The 27,633-nt window shown below is 36.9% G+C and overlaps 4 protein-coding genes across 11 annotated transcripts; 3 read left to right on the forward strand and 1 right to left on the reverse strand.

Moving 5' to 3' along the window:
* Positions 1-2,778: 2,778 nt before the first annotated feature.
* Positions 2,779-6,436, forward strand: LOC113694732 (serine/threonine-protein kinase STN8, chloroplastic-like). 2 transcript variants are annotated; one of them, XM_072054153.1, is made up of 5 exons: positions 2,779-3,599; positions 3,868-4,041; positions 4,667-5,071; positions 5,405-5,765; positions 6,357-6,436. In XM_072054153.1, the coding sequence occupies exons 1-4, from the start codon at positions 2,967-2,969 to the stop codon at positions 5,747-5,749; spliced, it is 1,557 nt and encodes a 518-aa protein (XP_071910254.1). In that variant the 5' UTR covers positions 2,779-2,966; the 3' UTR covers positions 5,750-5,765; positions 6,357-6,436. The 2 variants fall into 2 exon arrangements, with proteins under 2 accessions (XP_071910254.1, XP_027069392.1); XM_027213591.2 differs by having other exon boundaries at positions 2,780-3,599; positions 6,045-6,436.
* Positions 6,437-6,776: 340 nt separating this feature from the next.
* Positions 6,777-12,655, reverse strand: LOC113694734 (mannan endo-1,4-beta-mannosidase 6). Its single transcript, XM_027213593.2, has 6 exons — positions 12,120-12,655; positions 8,901-9,180; positions 8,463-8,657; positions 8,149-8,271; positions 7,699-7,910; positions 6,777-7,443 (listed from the first exon to the last, which is right to left on the reverse strand). The coding sequence occupies exons 2-6, from the start codon at positions 9,159-9,161 to the stop codon at positions 6,999-7,001; spliced, it is 1,236 nt and encodes a 411-aa protein (XP_027069394.1). The 5' UTR covers positions 9,162-9,180; positions 12,120-12,655; the 3' UTR covers positions 6,777-6,998.
* On the forward strand, positions 11,044-16,702 carry LOC113695565 (uncharacterized). Its single transcript, XM_027214696.2, has 2 exons — positions 11,044-11,970; positions 16,598-16,702. The coding sequence occupies exons 1-2, from the start codon at positions 11,044-11,046 to the stop codon at positions 16,700-16,702; spliced, it is 1,032 nt and encodes a 343-aa protein (XP_027070497.2).
* Positions 15,959-27,409, forward strand: LOC113695047 (phospholipid-transporting ATPase 1-like). 7 transcript variants are annotated; one of them, XR_011816599.1, is made up of 10 exons: positions 15,961-16,359; positions 16,598-16,831; positions 17,262-19,146; positions 20,062-20,416; positions 22,194-22,980; positions 23,174-23,297; positions 23,633-23,852; positions 24,496-24,954; positions 25,053-25,348; positions 26,804-27,409. XR_011816599.1 is itself a non-coding variant. In XM_072054155.1 (9 exons), the coding sequence occupies exons 3-9, from the start codon at positions 17,304-17,306 to the stop codon at positions 25,252-25,254; spliced, it is 3,990 nt and encodes a 1,329-aa protein (XP_071910256.1). In that variant the 5' UTR covers positions 15,961-16,359; positions 16,598-16,831; positions 17,262-17,303; the 3' UTR covers positions 25,255-25,786. The 7 variants fall into 7 exon arrangements, 3 of the variants coding, with proteins under 3 accessions (XP_071910257.1, XP_071910256.1, XP_071910255.1); XR_011816600.1 differs by having other exon boundaries at positions 15,961-16,469; positions 16,598-19,146; XR_011816597.1 differs by having other exon boundaries at positions 16,598-19,146.
* The last annotated feature ends 224 nt before the right edge of the window (positions 27,410-27,633 follow it).

Consider the following 27,633-nt stretch of genomic DNA (forward strand, 5'->3'; position numbering starts at 1 on the left):
AAACAACAGAACCAATTATGACTATCTTTTGACCCAAAAAAAAAATTAGGCCTAGATGCCACTGGCACGTTGTCATAACTTGCGATACTGATTAGGACTATTTAGCTTTTTTTTTTTGCAAGGAATTAAGGCACTGTAAAACTTATTTAGACAAACTTTACCTCATCGGTGATTTGAATATCAAGTTATTGAATATACTACAAATCCTATAATCATGCTCACATTTTTCCCACATTTCCCTCACGTTTCTTGATCATCTAGTAAGGAAACTATAAAAACTAACGAGTGAATAAGAAAAACATTAAAAAAGGAAAATGTATGGCTGACGCAATAGACGGCTTTTATAACTTAAAATGGTTTACGCATGGTTGCAAACACAATGATTGGAAATATTAGCATCTTAAAATGCATATGAAGAAAAGAAAAAGAATATGTAACAAATTCAGCAAATTTTTAAGTGCATTTTCGTCCAATTTTAATTATGTTATTTATAGTTATTGTTCAACTTTACGAGGAGTATACATACATACTTCTTTCCTATTACCTATCACTTCAGGAAGCGAGAAGACGCTTCAGCTCAGATTATGAAGACACCAATCCCTCATTTAAAACACTACAACCAAGTAAAACTTTTTCATTTTAGTTAAACATTAAATCGTTGCCTGGTGTTTATAGCTTCTGCACCCAAGGCTGCAATTTTTAGTTTTCAAAACTTTCAAACGTATATTCTTATGTAACATATATTTTCAACGATAGTTAAGAATATGTCCTTGAAGTCTGAGCATAAACATTAATGAATAGTTTCTATCCGGATAAAAAATTAATGAAATATATTTTTACATCTATATGTATTGCACGAGAGGTAGGGAAGAGTAACATTTGATGTTTGTTGTGCTTTTAGTATTTCTTTAGATCTTTTTTTATTGGAGCTTTGTTCAATTTTTTAATATATGTTAAGGGTTTAGATAAGGTACATAAATACAATATAGATTAGATACTAAAATAGTACTTTTTAAAATTTTAACCTTTTTCCATGTAACTAATATAACTAATTCACTTCTAACACACGGGAATAAAAGAAATATATTAGTTAACCTTCATAATTTATCTTTTAACCTTTCAAATTTAATTTTTTCTAAAATATATACCCCGACAATAATATACAAAAACAAACTACTAGCCACGTGCATGTTAGTGGTTTTAGCCATGTATTTCAAATTACTACATGTACCAAAATATATTTATATAAGAATTATTGTATTAACTGTAGGTGTTAACAACAATTCTATTGGTACTTAATTTTCATTTGATTAGAATACAATTGTACATCTGACCGTTGATGTTATTTCTTATTTAACTATTGTATTTCTTTGGTTAACAATTCTCATACAATGTATCACATCATTACATTTAAAACAAATACAAAAACTATCGATTGTTAGTTTAATATATATTTTAATGCATTTCTATATCAAAGAAATGAAAATTCTATCTCTCATCAAGTTTGACGGCCATCGATATCACCAGCGATCCAGCATGATCATGGTAAATATAAAGTTTCTTATATCGTCAAACTCATCTTGCAATTACATTTTTTGCTGTATTATCTTGCTAAATCAACTGTTTACATCACATAATATTAGATGGAATACATAATGGCTCAGCAATTATTGAAGTTTCCCTCACACCAACATCGCCATGTGATGGCCATAACGATGGTAAGATCTAGGTTTCTCGCTTATTTTTAACACATAATTAACCATTACCATTGCATTTTCAACTCTATTAATGTAACTTATACACCTTATTTCTATATTTACTGTTCATGATATAATGTTTATGAATTATTAAAATTATGCAGACTCATCTGAAGAATTTGTTCCTGCTACGCAAGACGTTGTGCCTGTTAACATAGTTTCATTTGTAGTATGTACTACACAAAATTCAAAAGAATTAATTAAATCACCAATTTTGGCTTTCGTACTAAAAGTTAATTTGTGTGAAGAGTATTCACATCTTTATGCAAGATTATCAAATCAAATGCATAATATTTGTAAGTATTTCATTTTAACAACATTCAATTACATTCATTTTCTAATATAAATTTCTAATTTTTTAGAATCTATCTTCCGAAAAAATGTAGTTCTTGAATGATATACACATTCTATCATATTTCAAACTATTGTTAGACAGATATTACATTTTAATTGTATTGATACAATTTTTGAATCTTTTATAATTCACCCTTTTATTTTCATTTTTTCAATAATGCCAGCACTGTACGTAATACGGGTATTCACATTAATTCTATGTGTACACCAAAACAAGCACCAGATTATTCATTATTCAAAAGAAGGTGGTAATTTCAACCACCTCAAATGAATTTCAAGGGGGAAAAAAAACTCTTCATAGAATCGTAAATTCCGCTACCTTAATACTAATGCTTTATATGACTTGTAGCAACCAAACATCTTATTTGTTATCAACTTCAACTGTCACTTATTGCTTCATTCCCTGCAATCCATTGTGCCATCAGACCTAAAAGCAATTATTTGGAATAATTTTTTTCAAAAACACCCTAGCATATATATATATATATATGATATACATAAGATAAAAAAAAGATGGTTGAAAAGATTAAGAAAAAATTAGTTGAAAAATGTATCTATGATGCACTTATGCAGATAAAAACATATCCAAACAAGGCATAGAGAAAATTGATTTTCAAATAGTAATTGTTATTAGCATTTCTTTTGTTTGCCTCCGCTCCACTGGATCTGAAAGTCAGAAGCCAAACCACAACAAGAGGATAAACCTGGGAGGGCCACGTGGCCAAGGTGCTGCCTCTGCTGCCCTTCTTTCATTGCCGCAGGAGTGGGATTTGTGTTACTGCAAAGCAAAGCTCTGTCTGTCCGCTGTGACCGACGGGGTAAGCAGTTTACATTTTACGGTAGTGTGGTGATGAGATGATGGCTTCTCTGCTCTCCCCGACTGCTCCAACAGCACTACTTTCCCAGCAGGATCCCAAATTCATTTGCTTTTCTCCATCAAATCCAACCTCCCAGACTGCCTCTCTCTGCAGCTCGTTAACGAGAAATACTAGTTTGAGGTGCAGCGCATTCTTGGATGGCATTTCCGATGCTACTTCTAGTTCTAGTTTGCCACTACCGCTACCGTTAGACTACCTTGACCTCGACCAGTCCTCGTCACTTCAATTCCCTGCTCTTCAACCTGTTCTGCCCCTGCTCCAAAGTTTGATCGCCGAGCTGCCCCAAGGCCACCAATCGGGAGTCTTGCTCTTCGCTGGCTTTGCTTGGCTATATTTGACGGCCAGGCCGGGCGTTCTCCTTGGTGCCTTCGATTCCTACCTTCTAGCTCCTCTGCAGTTGGGCTTTGATACCCTGACTGGGAGAAGGAGACTGAAGCGGACCGATTTCTTGATTGGGGAAAGGCTCGGAGAAGGTTCCTTCGGTGTTGTTTACTCTGGTCTCGTTGTTCCTAAGAACGTGTCAGTGGATGCTGACAGGGTTTTGACGAGAGCAACTCTGAGGGCTCTCGAGAACGATCAAAGGTTCAAAGACAAGGTCATTCTCAAAAAGGTGATTTAAAAGAAAAATTCCCTGACTTTGGCATTGCTTTTCTCAGGTTCTGAATTGTGTATTTTATTGTATTGTCACGCACTAACTTACCACACTACATTCTGTTCCTTCCATTTTTTATTTTTTTTCCCATCACCGTTTCTTTTTCTTCTTTTTTGTCAGTCTATTTTGGTTTCACGATGTGCTTGGACTTGGAGAAGAAGTCCAGCCTCCTCTATGGCTGGTTTTCTATTTGGCTTTCGCCTGTGAACTTTTTATGTTATAACAGGTAAAACTTGGAGTTCAAGGTGCTGCAGAATGTGGTGATTTTGAAGAGTGGTTTAATTACAGGTTGTCAAGAGCAGCTCCTGAGACGTGTGCAGAATTTCTCGGAAGTTTTATTTCTGACAAAACTAATTCTCAATTTACCAAGGGTGAGAAATGGCTCGTATGGAAGTTTGAGGTACTTGAGCTTTTTCCTCAAGTTATTTTTCAGGAGATCTAAGGATAATTCTCAGTTTTTGATGTTATTCGCCTATGCCTGAGATCAACATCGTTTCTCTTTTTTCGGTTTTTGTGGAGAGTCTTCTTTTGTTTTTCACAACCTCTTATTCTCTTTCTGTTTTTTTCTTAATTGTTTTTCATTTTTTCCTTTTTTGTTTAGGTGAACAATCTTTCTTTTTTTCATTTTTCCTTGCGATTTCTTGAATTTGAGTCTGCAAAAATAAATATATAAATAAATAAAGGACGACTAATAAAGCAGTTGTACAGGCTATGATGGCCAGCTTGGACATCATCATAATCTTATGACTTAAATAAGAAAGATAGGATGCATTGAATTTTTGAAACTCTTGCTAATCACAGTGCCCTGTACGAGTAAAGCTTGGAAACTATGGATTAACAAGACGAAGCTTGAAAATCGTCATTTTCCATGTATTATTCTTAATTATTTACAATATGCCATTGATGGTCTTATTGGAAGTCATATTAAACAGCTAGTTTGCATGCTGTGCCTTGCATTGTTAACTGAGTTGCATTCTGATATCTAATGATATACGTTTTGATCCTATGGGAATGTCATGCAATAGGGTGATCTTGACCTTGCTGATTACATGCAAGATCGTGGCTTCCCTTTGAACCTGGAATCTGTTATGTTTGGCCGTGCCTTGCAAGGATTAGAGTCTGTTGAACGCAATGCACTGATCATCAAACAGATAATGCGCCAAATCATTACTTCCCTCAAGAAAATCCATGACACTGGTATAGTACACCGGGATGTAAAGCCCTCCAACTTAGTAGTTACAAAAAAGGGGAAAATCAAACTCATAGACTTTGGAGCAGCAACAGACCTTCGAATTGGAAAAAATTACATGCCCGATCGCGGACTACTTGATCCTGATTATTGCCCTCCTGAGCTATATGTAATGCCAGAGGAAACTCCAAATCCACCACCGGAGCCAATTGCTGCCTTTCTTTCTCCAGTTCTGTGGCAGGTGTCTCTTGTATTCTTTCCTTCAAGTGGAAGATCAACTGATTTTTGTTGAAAAGAAAGTACTCATGCTATTATTAATAAATTTAAGCCGTTCATTTCCAGTAATTAATCGCATTTGACGCATTGAGTTATAGATTGCATTTTAGTAGTTTTATTATGGTCAAGCATACTAAATTGGATTCTAGACTTTTGTAAGGAATTTAGAGTTGGTATAACATCATTAACTGGAATGTGTGACCAAGTTATGCAGATCCTACACAATGAGAAAACTTCAGCTTGGTTCTTAAAAAGGCTCCATGTGACACACTGAAGTGGTTTTTTACTCTTGCTGCAGTTAAACAGTCCTGATCTCTTTGACATGTACTCTGCTGGAATTGTATTCTTACAAATGGCAATACCGTCCTTAAGGTCCACATTAGGTTTAAAAAATTTTAATCTAGAATTGAAGACAGTGGGATATGACCTGAGAAAGTGGAGGGAGAGAACAAGGATGAGGCCTGACCTTAGCATTCTCGAGCTTGATTCTGGTAGAGGTTGGGACTTGGCCACAAAGCTTATTTCAGAGAGAGGTTTCCTGAGAAGGGGTCGATTATCTGCTGGAGCAGCCCTGAGGCATCCATATTTTTTGCTAGGCGGTGATCAAGCTGCTGCAGTTCTTTCGAAATTTGCTTTCAAGTAGGAAACCTTTGATCATGGTAAGCTTTGCATATTCTCAATCACCCACTTCTTAATTTCTTCTGTTTTATCTAAGTATTAATTAGAAGGGCTCTAATTTGGCTTTGTAGTGTTATTTTCTGTACCAGGTTTACTATTTTCTGTTTTTAAAGTTTACTATTATTATTCATCTTCCTGTGTTAGGCTATTTTCTTAATACTAATTCATACGTTGATATTGCTTAAGAGGAACTGGAATTTTGATATGCACTTAATTGGGATTTTACGAGTTATATATAGTTCTAATCTGTCTCTACGCAGTGGGAGGAAAGAAAAATTCACGAGGAGCTTCTATGCATGTAAAGTTTATTGTTCTCCAATTTGTTAGCATACCAGCAGTTCCTCCTTGAGATACTTGCAGCTAAAAATGTCTTGCTCGCCAGAAATTGCAGAAGTCAGCGTGTTAAACTCGAATGAGTAGTCTTGACTTTCTAACAGGGCAGAAAATTCGTCTGTCTGCTGCTAAATCCTTTTGTTTGTGCCTAAAAGAAAGAGAAGAGCAAAAACTTGGAAAATATTGCCGAAAGATATATCCTCTGGCAAATAACCATTCTTTATGTACTATTGCTGTAGATATATTTCCTGAATCCCGCATAGTTGCCTTTGTTGGCTGAAGACAATCCAGAGATCAATACAGAAACTTTTCACTTCAATGCGATCACCAGCAATTACCATTTTAGCATGTTACTATTTCATCAAGAAAATGTTGTAATAAAGAAACCGAAAGTCAACACTTACCATGTCCATGATTCTGTAGCTTGTAGCAAATCCATGCGGTCATTTGGTTGGAGGGAAGTAGATGGTGAATTTGAGGTTCCGTTGAAGGGTCGAAGTTCACCACCGTAGATGAGAATCAAAGACGGTTTTGAGCAAACAAACTGTCAAATTGTTTGGACATGGACATGGTAGTACGGTGTTATGGTACTCCATATAAGAGCAGTTCAAGGGTTACTACGTACAATATTCTCATGCAAGAACAGTCATATGCTAGTATGGCTAGAACATTATTAGTAGTAGTATTAATTTCTCAAACATAATTTTCAGGGAATGGGATAAAATCAAAATGTGGTGGTTTACCATATACAGTACAAAATAGAGCAGTACCACCACCTTAATTTTTTTTTTTTTTTTTTTTTAATGTAGTAGTAATTTGGAAGAGAACAGAACACGAAGGCAGGAGTAGGTAGGTAGGTGGTACTAGTAGCTAAAGATTAATTAAAGCTCATCATGATACAGGAGGGTAGTCCCCGTCCCCGGGTGGTGCTGGTGCTTCTTGCAACCCCAGTGGCATCTCCAAGAACACAAGGAGTTGAAGGTCTTTAGCCTTCTCGACTGAAGAGATACGATATCCGACGTTGAAGGAGACTTTGAAAGCACCACCGCGTATCCGTCATCCATGTAATCTGTCCCTTCGGGAAACAATTGCCAGAGCAGGCTCCCGCCGCCGCCTCCCCCCATTTTTGTCGAGTTCAAGAGGGTCTTGTACACAGTATTGAGGAAGGTGTCCCGGTATGTAGAATTGTAGCCGGGATCTTTTGCTGATACACCAAATTCCGCAAACACAACAGGCATACCAAGGAAGTTCTCAGCATCATCAATGTGAGATTGCATCCATGCTTTGGTGAAGTCTATGTGGGCATCAGAGATCGATTGCGAAATCCTTCATACAGTGTCGATATCATTTAGTACGTTCTTAATAGGAGCTCTCATGACAACCCATAAAAGAACACCCTAGTGTGTAATCTATGCATCCACAACTTGAACATACATAAGCCAGATGTCTTTTAGATGTAATTGTGTCATAAAAAGCTTTCTCATCCAAAAAAAAAAAAAAAAAGTAAAAAACCACTAGAATGAATATAAGAGGAGGAGTGACAAAATATTAAAGCAGTTTCCCATGAATGAATATACTAACCAAGAGTCTGGATATATGTGAACAGAAGCAAAATCAACCCCGAGAATTTGATGATTCCTTATAAAATCAGTTCCAACTTGTTGAGCATAGGTATTTGGGTTGAGCTGAACCCTGTTGAGCGTCGAGGGACCATAGAAACCTTCCACTCCAATCTCCAACAAATGCTTTGGATCAACGCTCTTCACATAGACCGCCATTTCTTCTAACCAAGCCTACATGTACGTTGCCACCTGAATAACTCAGGATAACTTGTATGACAGATATCATTCATCACATTATGCTGCGTAAATGGAGTTCGGAAAGATGCTATGGAAAGATAAGAGGTAGAGCTAGCTACCCTTGTACGGTGAGATGTTTTAGGTTTATATACCATGCGCATTTAATTTAGTTTCAGGTGTACATAGCATGGTGACAAGTTTCTCATGAATTTAGCTGTTCAGAGATACAAACCTGCAGCTTGTTGCCAGAGGGATCTGATTCACATCTCGGCTCATTCATGAGTTCCCAAGCAAATATCGTTGGATCATCCTTGTAGGTTATGTTGTTGACAGTGTTGGCTCTATCAAGAACCATCTCCAGGCGCCCAAGTATCCAGAGAAAGATTTAGGAGTGAGGGAAAAGGGGAAAATGTTAGACTTGGTACAATAACAGCAATTGTTCGAAGACTGTGCTGCAGTGTCAACGATGAATGAACGCGAAACTAGTCATTAAAATTCAAGCTTAGTGAACGAAATGCAAGAAAGCTATCAAAGCAAAGTACAAACCTTGACATGAGCCTTATAGTAGCCTTTGAGAGTTGGATGGGAGAAGAAGTCATCATCAGAAGTCAAGTTTAGGCCAGCAGCTTTACCCCATTTGACATACTGGGATTTGCCTCCGTAAGCTTCCCAATTGTTTACCAATGACAATATAAGCCTGATTTTGAACTTTTTTGCCTCACTTATGACGAAATCCAAAGCCTGTAAATCGAGGAATAGCTTAACGTATCTGTTGTATTCATCTTGGTATCCATATCATCATGTTAGTCAACCGTTACAATCTTTAATGTAACGTGGTTTACTTGCACCATGCACGTACAGAGACCGACGCAGCAATGCAGATAATTCTTTCAGATGGAAATCACGGTCAGGGGACTCTTGTCCTTTGTCAACTCAAAAAAGCTAACTCATGAGACACTGTGAAATTGAGATAGAGGGACGTACCTGGAACACTTGCTCGTCATAAACAGCCGGCGATTTCTGAAGAGCTCGCCACTGGCCGTTGTTGAAAGCCCAAGTCCTGCACACCGTAAGACCCACAGAGGATGCCTGTTGAAAAACCTCAGTAACCTTAGGTCTCGTAGATTGATCCGCAGCAAAGACCATTAGCCAGTAAGTGTTGAACCCATTGACATAAAATGGTTGGCCATTGACCATGAATTGGTTTCCATGTTTTTGCACCAGTGTCCATTCTTCGTCTTCCATGACTCCAAAATTACGTAATCTGTAAACATGTCATTAGTAAGCAATATAGAAAAACAGCAGCGTAAGCTGCATTTGAGGAGTTGCTACTCAAGATGAAATCGAATTACGCTTACTGGACGCACCCATCGTCGTTGTCGAGATACTTACCCGAAATAAAAATCATTGTTGCTAGAATGTGGCCAAGGAATATTCATTTTGTCTTCCATTTTGGGTGAATCGGCATTTGAGGTATCAAGATACATTAAGAGGATAAAAAGCAACTGTAATAATAATGTTCCACATGTAATGTCAATCTGGCTGCAGTCCATGATATCAAGACTGATAGGCGATAGCTTTAATCTTTGTGGGAGGTGCTTTAGCATTGACAGGAAAGACATCTATATATATATGTGTGTGTGGCATGTCTAAGATACTTATCCAGTAGACCACGAACTAATCTTGTAGTGAAAACAGAGAGAAGTATGAAAGAGGGAATCATCTGGGCTACCTTCAAAGCAAAGATACACCAGTGTTTCCTTTACATGGTTAGTAAGTAAAGACAAATTAAATAAATTTTTTTTTTTTAAAAAAAAAAGAGTAAAAGAAAAAAAAAGGTAATGGTGGTAGTGATGGTATCAACTGGGATTTGGGGTGCTTAGCTTTAAAGCTTTAACTTTTTAAGGGGGATGCTTGTTTTTGGTAGGCGTAGAAAATGAACCTTTAGACTGAACATAATGGAGACGGAGAAGATCCAAAGCATTTGTCCATCAATACACATGGGAAACATGTGGTATTCAACAACATTTGACTCTCCAAAACAAAAATAAAATAAAATAAAATAAAATCGGGGATGCAAAAGCCGCAATCAAACCAGAAGTCGTACGTATGCTTTAGTACATAGAACAACGCCACCTACACCTAATTTATTTTTGTTTTTGTTTTTGATCAAATGTGAGTCATTTGTATATAATCATATGCACAATTCAAGTAGAAATAACTATTATAGTATACCATTTTGAATTTTTTTCTCCCTTGAAGTCACATGGGGAAATCTAAAGATGTGTTTGATAAAATTGAAATTTGAAATCTGAATCAATTAAATTATTGAATTATTAGGTACTAAATTTGATACATTTAAATGTATATCACATCATGTGATAAGTGAATAGATCATGACTAATTTTTTGGAACAAGTTTTGCCTAAAAAATTCGATATCATTTAATTAATTCAAATGCTCTAGTTATGGTTATCAAACGCGTTTGAATATATTAAAATCTAAACCCAATAAATTTAAGTACTAAATTGAGTTATTAAACAGGATCCAAATCCAATGGTCTGTTATACTTCCACCTAGTGTATTGTAATAAAAGGAAATTCTATCGCCATTTTAAGAAATCATTTCCTCAATTTAATTTGCATCAGTACAATAAATGGTGATAATGGGCTACGTCTTAAAGTTTGGGCGAATTTATCTTGAAGATACAATATTCAAAAGAAACTATAGAATCTCCCCCTAAATAAAAGGATAATACGTTGAGCAATTGAAAGTAATATACTACTAGTTTTTACCTAATTCAAAAAGGAAAATAAAAAGATAGTAATAGTAGAAACCTAACGTATCAATTTTCAGTTTCACGCAAAAGGTCAGGAAAAAAAAAAAAGAAAAGAAAAACCTTTTGTTACACCAAACTTCTGACCGTTTAACATGATACTGCCGGAATGCAAGAACGAAAACCTTTTGGGAAGTAGATACATTACATACCCCACTCGCAAGTACGTAAGAGTAACGGTTACGCCCTAGTGCTAGTAGTTTTTTTGAAGGAAGTGCTAAGTAGTTGGTCAGCTGAAAAGTTTGAGAGAGGATGACAGATACTTTGATAGTTGTGATAATGCAAACACTTCATGTGGAAGTGCTTACAAAATTGTCTGCCAGTCAATGAACAGCTGTCGAAAAGGCTACATAGAGGGGAAGGCAGATGTGGTTGCTGTGGTGAAGATATGGAAACTATTGAGCATTTGTTCTTCTTCTGTGAAAAGGCTGTGGAAACGTGGAAGCTAGCACCGGTCAGGTGGGATGGATTACTGGGTATGCAATATAACTTTTGGCTATGGTGGGAACAAGTCACACAATCGCTGGCACTGAACCAAGGTCAGGAGAGAGTTAGTCTTACTATCAATATCCTTTGGCAAATTTGGAAAGCCAGGAACAAAAAACTTTTTGAACAAGCCAACCAGGATCCAGTAAAAATAGTAAGGAAAGCACAGGAGGAATGGCTTGAGTTTGAACAGGTAGGGAGTACAGACCAGAAGGAGATCGCAGGGAAGCTGAATGATGCCTTACCTACCAGGAGAGTGCGGCCAAGGAAGGAAGAGATAAGGCTGTATACCGATGCAGCGATATCAGCTAAACGAGTCAGGACTGGACAAGGGATTATAGCAAGAAATTGGAAAGGGCAGCTTTTGAAAGCAAAAGGAATTGTCACACAGGGAAAGGGATCGGCAAGTGAAGTGGAAGCTCGGGCTGTGAGAAATGCTCTGCTGATGGCTACCCAAGCAGGTTGGACACAAATTATAGTCCATACAGACTGCAAATCAGTGGTAGAGCAGATTACTAAACGCAAGGAGTATGACTACACGACTGCAACTATCTTAGAAGATGTGCAGGAACTTAGTCTAACTTTTGAAAAATGTTCCTTTGTGTTTATACCTAGAACTGAAAATCACATCAGCCATCAATTAGCACAATATGCTGTGAAGCTTGTACATGATATTGAATGGGAAACTGATTTCCCAATTTGGCTGACTGATTTAGCTAGGACAGAGTTGAGGGTAGTATCCCCTTTTTTGTAACTAATCCTTGTATGGTCAAGTGTTAATATCTATAACATGATACCGTTTGTTGGAAAAAAAAAAAAAAAAAACACTAGGAGGAACAGAGTGGTGGTAAAAGCTATCGAGGCAGTTAATTGTTTCCTTACTTGGATTCGGATGTACAAGATAGGGGTGGCGGTGCAATTTAGCGGTGTTGAAGATGTGCGAGTATCCAGTAGTATAGTCCCGGCCGGCCGGCCAGCTTTAAAACACCAGCACCCGAGAGTCAGTCACTCATTTTCCTCCTCCTCAGGTCAGGATTCATTCAGGTGCTAGGCGGCGGCGGCTAGACGACGGTGATTTCTTCTTCTCCTCCTCCTCCCTTCTATTGGATTAGCCAGCCTCGTAGAGATGGATGCCAGCCAGGGAGGAGGGTGAGGCAAGGGGTTATTTGATTTTTAGTCCCATCGGCAGCCATCCATCATGCTACTAGACTAGCACGTAGTACCCACCGCAGCAAACAAAAATCAACCGCCCGACCGCCTGCTCTATATTTTGAGTACCATTTTGTTTTCCCTTCTGGGTGGGAGTGGGACCCGGTCATCTCTCCTTATCAGTTAGCATTCATGGGTCATCACCACCGGCTGTAGTAGGCCCGTAGAGCAGTATTTCACCTGGGGCTTGGGGAAGTTTGATTCCTTAGGAACAGTATCCCATTTTCAGAACACCCTTTAATCCTTCTCAAGAGTTGGTAAAATACAAATATAGTATTCGGTTGATTGCAAGGGAAAATGCTTGAAAGCTTTTTTCTTCTTTTTCCTTCTCGCATATTTGCGTATTTGGTCGGGGAAAAAAGTTTTTTTAAAAAAAATAAAGTCTAGCATTTATTTACCCTACATTTTTCTACAAATTTATTAGTTTTTTAAATAAAAACCATAATTTCATTGGAGATTCGTACTATTAGCATAGAGTACATTAAAACGTGGCAAGTATATATATACAAATTTGAAAATCAGTTGAGACAATATCGAAACACGACATATGATTAGAAATTCAATCGTGAAAACATAAAATAGATTAGAAGCCGTTTGGATTCTGAGTTTAGAGTTTTTGTTTGTAAAAAAAAAAAATTTATACGGTAGCAATATGATATATGTTAGGTAAAAAAATAATTGAAAATTTTTTTTTGATTGATTTTTGAGGAGAAAAATGGAATGATATGAACAAAGAGAGGGGCAAAGAACCTAATCAATTTGTTGAATTGTCATTTCTATCTAAAAGTAGGCAAAATGAAGGAAAAGGAAACCGAATTCAATGGAATAATATAAATTTGTTTGAAAGGTTAATTTTTCTTATCTTTTCTAGTTAAATAACACTTCATCATTTCCTTCCGTTTTTTATCCCTTCATCAGCCCAAACAAAATTTCAATATTTCTTTTCATTCTTCTTCCATATTTAATCCAAGTACAATGGATAAGAACTACTTTCCTCTACTACCTGTTCTTTTCCTTTTCACTATCGTCCTTTATTTTCCTTTCCCTTCATTTCTTTTAATCTAAACGGTGCCTAAGGATAATTTTATTCTTTAACATAAATTAGGAGATAAATTGAGAATAAGATATTTATCCTTTACCATTAATTAGGAGATAAATTGAGAATCAGACTTTTTTTTTTCTGGTGTCCAGAATAAGATTCTTTACCGATAGAGTTACAGTAAGCAAATTGAGTATAAAATTCTTTAGTGGTCGAATTATAGGAAGTAAATTAAATATAAAATTCTATAGTGGTAGATTTATAGGATGTGTTTGGATTGCAGATTTTCAAAGAAAAATTACTATATTTTCCGTTGATACACTTTTCAATCACCTTTTTACTTCATATATATCAAATCATTACAGTAATTTTTCTACAAAAAGTCCAGAAAAAATGCAATCCAAACAAAGCCATAGTTTTTATGATAATCTACCGTTGCCAACTGATGATAATTATTTATTTTCACAAACTGTTGATCCCTGAGAGATAGCGGTTAAAAATAATAATGTTAAGGGTCAACGTACAAATCGCCCCAAATTTTAAAAAGTGTTTAATCTGTTAACCCTTTAATTTATATTTTATCTAGAAATTTTAAAAGAGTTTAATGCTATTAATCCTTCAAAGTATAGTAGCCATAAATTTTAAAAGTGGGTGATGCAATGACCTATAGTTTAATTTAATTTATTCAACAAAACATTTGTTTTATCATCCAATGATAACTTTGAATTTGTCTTTTTTTTTGTCAAATTTTTTGAACTTGATCTTATAATATATACGAGAATGATGCTACTAGTTATTTGCAGCAAAAATCATTCAAAATGTTTCTCACATTTCACCAGATGATTTTTTATAATTTATTTTTAAAATGTTATTTTTATATCTCTTACAACATCAATTCAGCAAAATTTGATTCTAATATAAGCTCTCGATAACTTTTATGTTTGAAATCACCATATAGCCCATATGTAGTCATTTTTTATATACAAAAATACCAGATCTCGCTGTTTTAGTGGAAAAAATGAGTATGAATTGGATTCGATCCCAAATCAGGGTAATCTTTTTATAATTTTTAGGGGTAAAGATGATGTGAATCGAGTAATTTGTTTAATTACGAATAGAATTTAATCTTTTTCCTCCTAACAAACTATAACTACGTGTGGGTGACATGATGAATTCAAGATGAAAAATGATTGAAAATTTAGGTTGGAATTAAATTTTACCAAATTAATTTCATAAGGGATCTAAAGTTATCATTTTTTTTAAATGAAGGACAAAAAAATTTATTTAACAAAATGCAAGATAGATTTTGAAGGATTTTCCCTTATTAGTACTACTATGCAATTGTATGTAATTCCTATTGGAAACTTTTTTTTTTGAATTATTATTACTTTACCCCTTTTAACTATATCACTACCATCAATTTATCCCGTAACATTATCTTTTAATCACTTTACTTCTATAGATAATTTAACTCAGCACATTAACAAATTTTAAATAAAAATACCCTTTTATTTTATAGCATTTACTATATTGTTATTATCGTTTGCTCCCTTTAAATTAGAGTGATACAATCGCTTTACTCTCTAACATTATTTTCGAAGCATTTTACCATCATTAACCTAACTAGTATGTTCAAAATTTTTTTAATGGATTTACCTTTTTTTATATATAATTAAAAGTAAAAATGTTAGAATAGTTATTCTTCATTTTTCTTTCAATCTAAGAGTTCAAAAAATATAAAAATAAAAGGATTTTCTCAAATTTCTTTTTTCACACTTATTAATATTATGAAAAGAAAATGAGATAGAAGAGAATGAGATAGAAAATTAGAGTTTGCAAAGAAAGAAAATAACGAAAAATCTAGTATCATTGTATTACTTTAATGTCATCGAAATCAGAATTGGAATTAGGTGGCAAACAAATTTTTTTTAAAATAATAAAAATATTGAATTCTTTCTTATTTGTATTTTTTAAAAAGAGTATTCAGATCTATTTCCCTCTCTTTGTCTCTCTCCTATCTTTCTATATTTTTAATATTAATAAGATTGTCAAGAAGAAAGAGATTAATATTTTGACTTTTTTTCTTGATAATTAAAAGGCAAAAAATTACTCCAAATTTTTATATTATTTTTATTATACAAAGAGGAAGGTACTTTATTTTAAAATTTTTAATTTGCTAAATTAGTTTAATGGTAGGATAAATTGTCTAAAAAATAACTCTAAGGGGTAAACTGATAATAGGTTTATTAGGATAAATTGATAATAATTTAAGAATTAAATATGTCTTTTCAATTGAATTGGTAAATTTTGTTAAGTTTGATCGTTAGTCTTGACTCTTGAGTGATTAAAAATTGATATTAAAGGGGAAATTAGCACCAAATACTAAAGTGATTAAAGCGATAATAACCCTTTTTTTTTTAAAATGAAAACTGAAAATAGAAAAATGGACTCGTGGGAGGCACCGGGGTGGGGGAGTCGGTGGCAGTGCACCATCAAAATAACAAAACAAGCACCTAGGAGGGACGGAGAGAAAATCATCCCGAGTCTTTGATACGGAGCGGTGGGTTGTTTTTCTAATTTTTTGGGATCGATCGGACGGCCAGATCTGACCTTTTTGTTTGCTTGTCCTTCTTCTTCTTCTTCTTCTTGTTATTGTTGTTGTTCCTCCTCTGCTGCTGCACCAATTTATGGCTTCCCCAACCCAAACACCCTCTTTCTCTCCACCTCTTATTCAATCTCCACCATTACACCTACATTAATTCCTATCATCCGACCTACGCCGTTAACGCTTCATCCAGATCCACAATTCCCAGATTCCGCCTTTCTCTGCTCTCTCCCAACCCAACAAAACCCTCCATCATTTCACGCCCCAAGGTTTGCCCCCCCACCCTTCCCTCTCTTTTTTTGTCTTCTCCTTTTTTTTTTTTCCGATTAGATGTTTTGGCAGGCCTCTTATGATTCGCATTCTCCATAATTCATATTTGGTATCATCATCTTCTTCTTCTCAATTCTCATTCATCTGCATTGTTGGGGTTATTGCTTATTTGTACAACGGTTATATACTCTCTCTTCTTTTTCATTTAATTTCTTCTGTCTCTTTCTTGTTTTGCAGTTTTGGTATTTGCAGTTTAGAAAAGCGCCAAGCAGGAGGAGGTTTGTTTTTCGCTTCTGGACTCCTTTCTCCTCCGTTCCTCCTCAACTTTCAGCTTCTGTTTGATCTCCCATTTTTCTCGACTTTCGAGTTTTTTCCGTCTTTCCCTGCCGCTGCCTTTGCTGCTAAACACCCACCTCCCTTTTGCCAGAATACCAACCACCACACTCTAAGGAATACCACAACAGCCGAGAGGTCAGCTCTGTGTATTTCTTCCCCTTGTAACCTACCTCCTTTTCCGGGGTGCTTCAGTATCTGCTGCTTTTCCACAACAAACCTCATTTCTTTTATTTAAATTTTAGGAATAAAACAAGAATTTTTTTTCGATTTCCTTGATTTTTTGTGCGAGCAAGTTGATATATGTGATTTGAAAATCGGGGGAAAAATAAAAGCAATGGTTCATTGAGCATGAATATGTTGGTTTCTCCCTTGCGTACTTTTTGTCCTTGCTTCTTTAAGTCAAATGTGGACGGTAACTTGGACGGAAAGTCCATCCCCAATAATGGGTGTCCTCCGGGATTTTGTACCAAATGGCGGGGTAGTGTGTAGAACACACGTATTGGGTAGTCAATTTTGTAGTTAATCTCTGCTCTAAATCTTCTGCTATATTAATGTGTTGTTTTAGTTTTATCATATCCGATGCGTCTCTGTTGGAGGACTGCTATTTATGACATCGGGCAAACCATTGCTATCTTCATCTGAGCCACCTGACCTTTATTCTCATCCTCACCTCCTTAAACGTCATACTACCTCATCACCACCTTCCTCAGCAGCAGCAGCTTTTGACGACCCACCTCAACATACCAGTAGTATTACCACTCTGTACACTTTGAAGGAGGACGAGTTGGACTCCAATTTTTCCCCACTTAGACGGATAGGTTTTCCTGACGAATCTGTTCGACATCCTGCTGCCACAAAGGGGAAGGGGTTCCGTTCCGCTGAGCTTCGGTTCCACCGGGAATTTCAAGTGGAATGTCCTTGGAGAGAGAGGAAACGCCTGGTTTCGTGGGGTGGAGCCATGGATGCTCACCATGATATCGCTTCCTTTGAAGTTTCTTCAGTGCAATCCCCGGTGGCTTCATCTCAGTCAACTTCTACCAGAGCCACCCAACTTGACTTGTCTAGGGCTTCATCTCGGGTTCAGGATAAGTTGAATAAATCTCAGAGGAGTAGACACAAGAGCATGCAGTTGGAAGATAACGTAATGCACCATGATAACCCTAGATTGATCCACATTAATGATCCAAAGAAGACTAACCATAAATTTGAGTTCTCTGGGAATGAGATTCGAACCAGCAAGTATACAATTTTAAACTTTCTGCCTAAGAATCTCTTTATTCAGTTTCACCGTGTTGCCTATTTATACTTCCTTGCCATTGCCGCACTGAACCAGCTTCCACCTCTTGCTGTTTTTGGGAGAACAGTCTCTCTTTTTCCTCTGCTTTTTGTGCTTTCTGTAACAGCTATAAAAGATGGTTATGAGGATTGGCGAAGGCACAGGTCAGACAGGAATGAAAATAACCGGGAGGCTCTAGTGCTTCAAGCCAGTGAATTCCAACATAAGAGATGGAAAAAGATGCAGGCTGGTGAGGTTGTGAAGATCTGTGCTGATGAGAGCATTCCTTGTGATGTGGTGCTGCTTGGGACCAGTGATCCAAGTGGAATTGCTTATATACAGACAATGAACTTGGATGGGGAGTCAAACCTGAAGACCCGGTATGCTAGGCAAGAAACAAGTAAGTTAGTTCTTGAAGGGACTACCATTTCTGGGGTTATTAGATGCGAACAACCTAACAGGAATATATATGAGTTCACAGCCAACATGGAGATAAAGGGCCAAAGGTTCCCACTAACCCAATCAAACATCATTTTGCGTGGCTGTCAGCTGAAGAACACAGAATGGGTAATTGGCGTGGTGGTTTATGCCGGACAGGAGACTAAAGCTATGCTAAACAGTGCTTCATCTCCATCTAAAAGGAGTAGATTGGAGACCTACATGAATCGAGAAACTTTTTGGTTGTCTGTTTTCCTCTTAACCATGTGCCTGGTTGTTGGAATAGGGATGGGTCTGTGGCTTAAACGCCATAAGAATCAGCTTGATACATTACCTTATTACAGGAGGACTTACTTTCCAAATGGAAAATCTCCTGGCAGGCCATACAAATTTTATGGGATTCCGATGGAGGCCTTCTTCTCCTTTTTGAGTTCTATAATAGTTTTCCAGATAATGATACCCATATCTCTCTACATCACCATGGAGCTGGTTCGGTTAGGACAGTCATATTTCATGATTGGTGACAGGCATATGTATGATAATAGCTCCGGTTCAAGGTTCCAGTGCAGATCCTTAAATATTAATGAGGATTTAGGTCAAATCCGCTATGTATTTTCTGATAAGACGGGAACACTTACTGAAAACAGGATGGAATTCAGAAGAGCGAGTGTTTGCGGGAAAAGTTATGGCAGGTCCCTTTCGATGACTGGGACATTGGAGGGCACCAATATAGGAGGTATAACTAATACATGTGATTTATGTTCTGAATACATACCTAAGTTTGTTGAACTTTTTCTAATTATTATGTCATTCTCCTTTTTTTTTTGGCCAAGATAGTATGTGAATGCATGTTTTGAATTCATAGAAATTTAATTATTCAAAGTGCTTTATGTTCAATATGTTAATTTTTCTGTGAAAAGGGTACTTTCAATATGCATTTGACCTGAATGTTTGAGTCCTGGAGCAATCGGATTAGGAGGTAGCATGCCTGATAATGATAAGTGGCGTAATGAATACTAGACCTGCACTTATAGGAGCTATTGCCTTCGTTTGGACCTTTTTGAATATTCTTTAAACTTGAATTTGTGAAATCTTCTGTGTATGACTTAATGAAATTTACGCCTCTATGTTTTTTCCCTGATTGCTATAGTAATGCTTTGTGGAAATTTATGTGCTGTGTGGAGCTTCTCTTTTGCTTGGAGAAGCCATATATGCTTAGTTTGTGCTATTTGCTAAATGACAACTAATATCCAGTATTACGCAGGGGAGTAGGGGTCTAGCTAACATGCCATGGTAAATGGATATAATAGTTTAACCTTATAATTTACCTTGTTCAGTTATCTTCATTTAATTGCTTGTAATGGGGCTTGCTAAAATCTCTATGTCATATGGAACTTTGCAACCTTCTTGATGTATAACTTATAAAATTTGCTTGGGATCCTTTCTCTATCATCTTTGGGCTGACCAGTAGTTTTGCTGCTATGGAAAGGAGGCTCACCTGACTTGCAGCTTATCCTGTGGTTCTTTCTGACCTCTCTTTCGGGGATCAGAAAAATTTAATCATTATGTTTGAACAGAATTTTATTTCAGTAGTGTGTGCTTAATGTTGTCTCTAAATGATTGTATATTTTGTTTCAATGAACTTCTGCAGGGGAACGAAAGTCAGCCCTCCTGGGCCGAAGAAGATGGAAGCTTAAATCAGAAATTACTGCTGATTTTGAACTACTGGAATTGTTGCATAAAGAACTGTCAAGTGAGGAAAGAGCATTTGCGCATGAGTTTTTTCTGACACTGTCAGCATGTAACACTGTGATTCCTATTCTTGCTCGTAGTCCATCTTCAAGCGAAGCAGAAAGTGACTGTTGTGACAATGTTGTGACCATTGATTATCAGGGTGAGTCACCTGATGAACAAGCCTTGGTTGCTGCTGCTTCTGCTTATGGTTATACTCTTTTCGAGAGGACATCTGGGCATATTGTGATTGATGTGAATGGTGAGAAACTAAGGTAGAGGACTTGCTCAAATCAGGTTTCTTCTTTTACCTGTTTTTATAATGGTGACCATTTCTGCCCCAGAAGTTTATTTGTTAATATGTTTGGTCTTATGTTGCCTTTTAAAAGAATGTTGAAGATTAAAAGAACGAGGGTCTTTGCTCTGAACATGCCATACACTGTCTTAAAACTCTAATTTGATTGGTGTTTGTGGTGTTGCCAAATACTCTCACCCCCTTGCTACTTTGCGTATTCATTTATGCTGTATTTTCAGAGCTAATTAATTTTTTTGATCATTTGTAGTCTCTGCCATATTTTAGGTGTTTGAATTATGCCTGTCTGATATAGTTTCATTTGTTAATGATGGTCTGCATTCTTCAAGGGTTCTAAATTCATAAGATGAAAAGTAGATGGTGAGATGTAAAATGGAGGAAATGGTTAATCTCTATGCATATTGAGGGTAAATTGGATTGGATGACTGGGAAAACATGAATGGTCTTAGGTTTTGTTGACAATATGAATTAAGATGCAATATTGAGCCCTCCTAAATTGTGTGGCAGGCGAAAAAAAAAAAATTTGTTGTTTTCTCTCTGCCTTGCTTATTTTTCTAGTTGATTGTTCCCTTGCTCTGAGCTGCAGATTTAATTGCACTGAAGTGATGCTTCTTTCACTTAGCAAGGTGGAGAAAATTTGAACTTGTTACACTTTCAAACTTTCAAGTTAAGCTCAACATGGTGTGTTGTGAATTTGACTTTCGTAACATAGATTTATGACTCCTGGTCAGAAGTTCATCATAATTGCTGTTTCTCTGGCTAGGTGTTGCTATCTTCAAACTGGACCTCTAATTCTATTAAGCCATCTTCAGCTGGGTATAACATTTTTCCCATGTGAAGAAGGATTACGTTGTGGTGACTTGTCACTCATACCTAAGAAGAATGACCTCACACTCATAAATAGGGCCTATTATCAGTTGCTTTTAGCTTTTTTATGCTGATTATGAATTATTTGATTTCTGACGTGTGTATTTGTCTTTGGTAACGTAGATGTGTGATTTGCAGTCAGAAGTTTATCATAATTACCTTTCTCTGGCTAGGTGTTGCTACCTTCTAACTGGACCTCCAATGCTAATAAGCCATTTTTGAGTTGGGTCTAAATTCATTTCCATGACCTCGCAAGTGCAAATATGGCCTGTTGTTGGTTGCTTTCGACATTTTATGCTGATTATGAATTATTGATTGCTGACAATGTGTTGAAAAAAAATTGAAAGCATTTTTCTCCTTCTAGGTGTTTTTAAAAGCTAAAGCTGTGATTAAACCTCAAGGCCTGCTTTGCATAATCGGCTTATAATAAATGAGAAGTCAAAAGTAAAGAAGACCATCTCAAAAAGCTTCTAGCTTTAAAGAAAATTACAATGAGTTGATTATAAGCACCCCAGAATAGGCAGATGGCAAATTAGCCCTGCCAAGTACCAATCTCTTTCTGAAAAGTGGGGTTGTTTGGGCTCTCTAGATGCCACCTTCGATGTCAAACTGTCATTGACTGTTGGTATTAAGAACATAAATAGATGGAATGCGCTATTGCACTTGGGTTACCAAGATTAAGTCTCTATTACCCAAACCTTGTCCAATTATAGATGTCAACTACCCCTGACTTCTTTTCTATTTATGCGTATTGTGGTCTTTTTCTACAACTACTGTGTTTCTTTTTTGCCTTCTTATTTTTTGGCCTTCTCATTTAGGTTAATCTTGTTTTTGTAGCTTAGTCTATCTTATAATGTCCATGGATAGTGCAGGTTGGATGTCCTGGGTTTGCATGAGTTTGACAGTGTGCGTAAAAGAATGTCTGTGGTTATCAGATTTCCAAATAATGATGTCAAGGTATTGGTGAAAGGGGCTGATACGTCGATGTTCAGCATCTTAAGGAAAGATGCTGCAACGGATGATCATAGAAGACATGCAACTCAGAGTCATTTGACTGAATATTCATCTGAAGGCTTACGTACCCTCGTAGTTGCTTCCAGGAATCTTTCAAGCGAAGAGCTTAAGGAGTGGCAATGCATGTACCAAGATGCTAGCACATCGTTGACTGACAGAACTATAAAGCTGCGTCAGACAGCATCACTTATTGAATGCAACTTAACTCTTCTTGGTGCCACAGCTATTGAGGACAAGCTACAAGAAGGTGTTCCGGAAGCTATCGAGTCTCTGCGACAGGCTGGAATAAAAGTGTGGGTACTTACTGGAGATAAGCAAGAGACTGCAATTTCGATCGGTCTTTCTTGTAAGCTATTGACGGCAGAAATGCAACAGATTATAATAAATGGAAATTCAGAAAATGAATGCAGAAAACTCTTGTTTGATGCAAAGGCCAAATATGTTTTGAAATATCGCAATAACCAGGATTTGAAATGGACAAGAGATGCAGAAAGAGACTACCTTGAGATTCCTGTTGATATGAAGTTTCCGAACTCTCCCCAGCAGCACGGTGGACTGGAAGAAGGATCTTTACATGCACCTTTAGCTCTCATAATTGATGGGAGTAGCCTGGTATACATATTGGAGAAGGATCTGGAATCTGAGGTATGAATTCTTCTTGATCTTTTTAAAGATTTAATGTGATATTTTCAGTTGTGTGTGAAGTTTTGACCATGTTGTATTTTTAGTGTTTATTTTCAGATTTCCTTGAGTTCTATGGACAGTTTCGTGAGTCGGAAATTTGCTTACTACTCTCATAATGCTATCTTACTTGGTATTGTTGCTAATGTTTCTACAGTTATTCGACATTGCAACTGCATGTAGGGTTGTGCTATGCTGTCGTGTTGCGCCTCTGCAAAAGGCTGGGATAGTTGACCTAATTAAGAGTCGGACTGATGATATGACTCTTGCAATAGGTGATGGTGAGTTGATTATTTAAGATAATTTCTTTTTTGGTTTTAATTTTTGTGCTGTGGAACCGAATTATCAGTCACAGGAGATTGTGTGTTTACTTGTTTAGTTTTTTGTTTCTACATGGGAACTGATAATTTTGCTTTGCAAGACTGAATTTAGCGATCAAGGTAGTCTTAACTGCTTTTCCTGTGTGGTGTTTTAATTTAGGTTGGATAGGATAGGTTTTGTAGGAGGATAGAAAAGGTAAGTAAAAGCTCCAAAGTCTTAGCAAGGCCTACCAGAATAATTAAACCATTTAGGTTAATTCGCTTGTGCCTGGATCCAATTTTTTCTTTTTTGGCAGGGGCAAATGATGTTTCCATGATCCAAATGGCGGATGTTGGTGTTGGAATATGCGGTCAGGAAGGGCGTCAAGCAGTGATGGCATCAGATTTTGCTATGGGACAGTTTCGCTTTCTGAAGCGCTTGCTTTTGGTGCATGGGCATTGGAATTATCAACGGATTGGTTTTTTGGTTCTCTACAACTTCTACCGAAATGCTGTTTTTGTACTCATGCTTTTCTGGTGTGTCAAGTTTCTCTTGGTTGTGTGTTGTGTTCTTCTTGTCCTTTCCATCAATATATTGAAGTCCCTGTTCAGAAATAATTTTTTTTCTTCAAAATTTTGACTATCTTCATAATAACTTCTGAGAAAATTGGTAACAAGCTTAAAGAGTATTTGACAGAACAAGCTTGTGAAAGCTGACCTGCTGCATATGCTTACTTTTTCCTAATTGTGGGAAAATTTTAATTGATTTTTTGTGATGCTTTTTTACTTTTCCATTGCCAATTATTACTCACATCAATGGTGTGGATCAATTGGCTACTGTTTCTTTCCAAATAACTAATCTTTAGATTTGTTAAATGCTTTCTTATTCATTTGACTAATCTTTTCCATATGCTTTCTGATAAAAAAGGAGGAAAGGGGGCTGTGGTAGTTCGGACTAGGGTTTGGAAAATGCTAATGGAGTAGGATTGTCATGATTTGTTAAATTGCTTGCGATCGGGTGTTCCCCGCACTGTGTTGACTATTTTATCGTGCGTTATGTTCTTGAGTTTCATGGTTGGAATGACTGCCATCATTATGATTTTTCTTGATTCTTGTCTGGATGATTGCTCTTGCTATACAGGACATCCTTTAGTTACCTTCATTTTGCTACAATTTCCAGGTATATATTGTGCACAGCATTTTCGACTACCTCTGCCTTGACAGACTGGAGTAGTGTATTTTATTCTGTTATCTATACTTCTGTGCCTACAATTGTTGTTGGTATTCTTGACAAGGATCTAAGTTGTAAGACACTACTCCAGTATCCTAAACTCTACGCTGCAGGCCACAGACAGGAGAGTTACAATATGCGCCTCTTCTGGCTCACAATGATTGACACACTGTGGCAGAGCCTTGTTCTTTTTTATGTGCCTTTGTTCACCTATAAGGACAGCAGTGTTGACATTTGGAGTATGGGTAGCTTGTGGACTGTTGCTGTTGTTATCCTTGTTAATATTCACTTGGCAATGGATGTTCAGCGATGGGTAATATACACTCACCTTTCCGTATGGGGTTCAATACTCATCACTTATGGCTGTGTTTTGGTATTGGATTCTATACCTACATTCGCCAATTACGGGTTAGTTTATCTGCAATCTCATAGTTGCCAATTACACAACGGACAATTACATCTCTGGCATTCTATAGTCTCAGACCTTTTCACTTGTATCTTTGCAGCACAATATACCATCTGGCAAAGTCGCCTATGTATTGGCTCTCCATTTTGCTTATAACAGTTCTCGGATTGCTTCCCCGCTTTGTTCTTAAAGTTATATATCAAACTTTCTGGCCTTCAGATATCATGATTGCTAGAGAAGCAGAGATACTGGGAAAGAGACCTTGTTATCTTGGATCAAGGCGAGATCAAGGCTCAAGCTGACTTGTCATCTCTTGGGTCAATTAACCTTGTTTTGATAGAGCTTCTCTTCCATTTGTTGCATATGTGGCTTTACCCATGGAATTCCAGAGAAAAGGTGATGTAAGAGCAAATATCTAGTTTTGTCATAACCCTTTCTCATGGAGAACAGTATTTATGCAATTATGTCATCACTTCCACGGCAAAACCTAACACTGATTAAACAACTAGTTAACTAACACAGCATTAAACATGGTGATTCCCATCTAAACTGGTCTATTATTTATGTGTTTTTAGAACTGCAGCTAGTTTGAAACCTATATATATTTATAGGATAACTTTTCTATATTGACACCAAACATGTTTCTATTAGTTTATTATCCCTAAACCAGTGTTTAAAGTAGGCAGAGTGTGTTTGACCATTCTTAGGCAATGTGGTAGTACTGTTTGTAGGATATTCCCCATTATGGGTCTGCATATGTATTTTGGGTACCCATGTATTTATTTTCATATGCTAAGACAAGCATATTTCTTTGTATAATATTATTTTCCACAACCTCAGTGATCTACTTCTTTTATTATTTAGTTTGATTTCATAGGTCCAAGATTGTATTGAATGAACAGGAATTTGGGTTTTCTCATTGCAAGTGTTTAATCAAGCATTTATATGATGGTTGGTCTATATTACAATTGCTTCCTCAGATGTTGGTCAGTGCACACCTAAGGGAGGCAGTCGTAGTCAATCATTGCCAATAAGTTCTTGGCGGATTGAAATGTTGTTATTAATTTCATTAGATTCCTCAGTTGTTTAAGATCTGAACTTTGGATGACTAGGAGTGATGCATGAAAGTATAGTTCGCTTGCATTTATTGAATCATCATGACTGGGGAAAAGGTTTCACAAAAGCAAATGTGTGCAGAATATATTTCCCTTTGGGTCCAAGTAATGGAAATGTGAACTGAAGTGGGAACTCTGCAGTCTCGTAGCAGTTGATATTGACCTTTTCCTGTTCTATCTGCATGATAAGGGTGACATTGCAAGTGATGGGAGCTCAAAAAATCCATCCACTGAGAAGGTTCCTTGGCCAAGCACAACTGAACCTATAGGTCTCTTTTTGGTGATTCTCATACACAGCCCTTAGATCAATTGAAGGGATTTGTTACAGTGTCATTGTCCAGACAGGAGTTAGTACCTCTTTCGCCATGAAGTTTTAGGAAACTCCTATTAGAAACAGCATTACTAAGCATGGAAATGTGGTGGACCAGGTCATTTAGACAAGTACTACCTTGTTATGATAACTAACATGTTCTGTAGTTTTTTTTTATGTATGACTGTGCATGTATGTACACGTCTGTCTTCCCTCTCTTCCCTCTTTTCAACGTTTGGAATTGGTTTACTGTATCTTATTTTTGGCACTTGTTCTGAACTTTGATGCCTGATATTAGAGGGATAAGTAGAGGAAATTGACCTCCTATAGACTCTACAGAAATTGTTGCTTCCATTGCATAAGCTTTGATGGGCTAACCTTTTCCTACAGGAAAATCCTGATGATTTTGATTTTTGAATGTTTCAGATGAGTTGGTGGACCTGTTGCCACTTGCCAGGTCACATAAAACCACTGCTCACAAAATATGGTTATGAAAATTTTAGGCTTGTTTCACACCAAAGGGACGTGTGATCGTCCAGATGAGGGCTAGGACTGGATTGAGGAGAACGCAGTTGAAAACCATGCTAATGCCTAGTAGGTGGGGCTGTTGGCTCAAGTGAGATGCAATGCTGATTATGAGGGATCAAAATTTAGGTAATTTTCTTAAGTTGGGGCAAAGGGAAATTTAGCCCTCCCCGGGGGTTGGGGGTGGGGCGAGGGGAGAGAGAGAGAGGTGTAGTGTACAGTAGTGTAATTTAAAATCACAAGTTGTGTTAAAAGAGCTTAGATAAACTGTTTGCGTACACCAAAGGCCGACGTTTCAATCTTAAACAACCTAGTATAAAGAAAGAAAGAGTGCTTTTTAGCTGAAACTCCCAGTCAGGAGAGAATGAAGTGGTATGTAATTGTTTGTAAATGGTACTCTGTGGGCGAGCAAGTCCAGAAGGAGATAATGAGGTCCTGACGGATCCCTTTTGCATGAGGAGCTTACGGGTTCCAGCTCAATTAAAAAAAAAAAAAAGCATTAGCCGATCCATTCTCCCAACAAAGCACACTAGTCAAGAAGGTTTTGGAGTTGATCTTTATTTACGCTCTTTCCTTCTTCTTCTTCTTCTTTGAAGAGGGTGCTTTCCGGGGTAAACCAAGTAATAACATTATTGAAATTTCTTTCTTTGCGCGTGTATTCCATTCGGAGATGTGCTGGTTACGCATGTTGAATAGTTGATACAATGCACTGTATTGTTGTATAACAATGG

Source organism: Coffea arabica, chromosome 6e (assembly GCF_036785885.1).
Source record: "Coffea arabica cultivar ET-39 chromosome 6e, Coffea Arabica ET-39 HiFi, whole genome shotgun sequence".
NCBI lineage: Eukaryota > Viridiplantae > Streptophyta > Magnoliopsida > Gentianales > Rubiaceae > Coffea > Coffea arabica.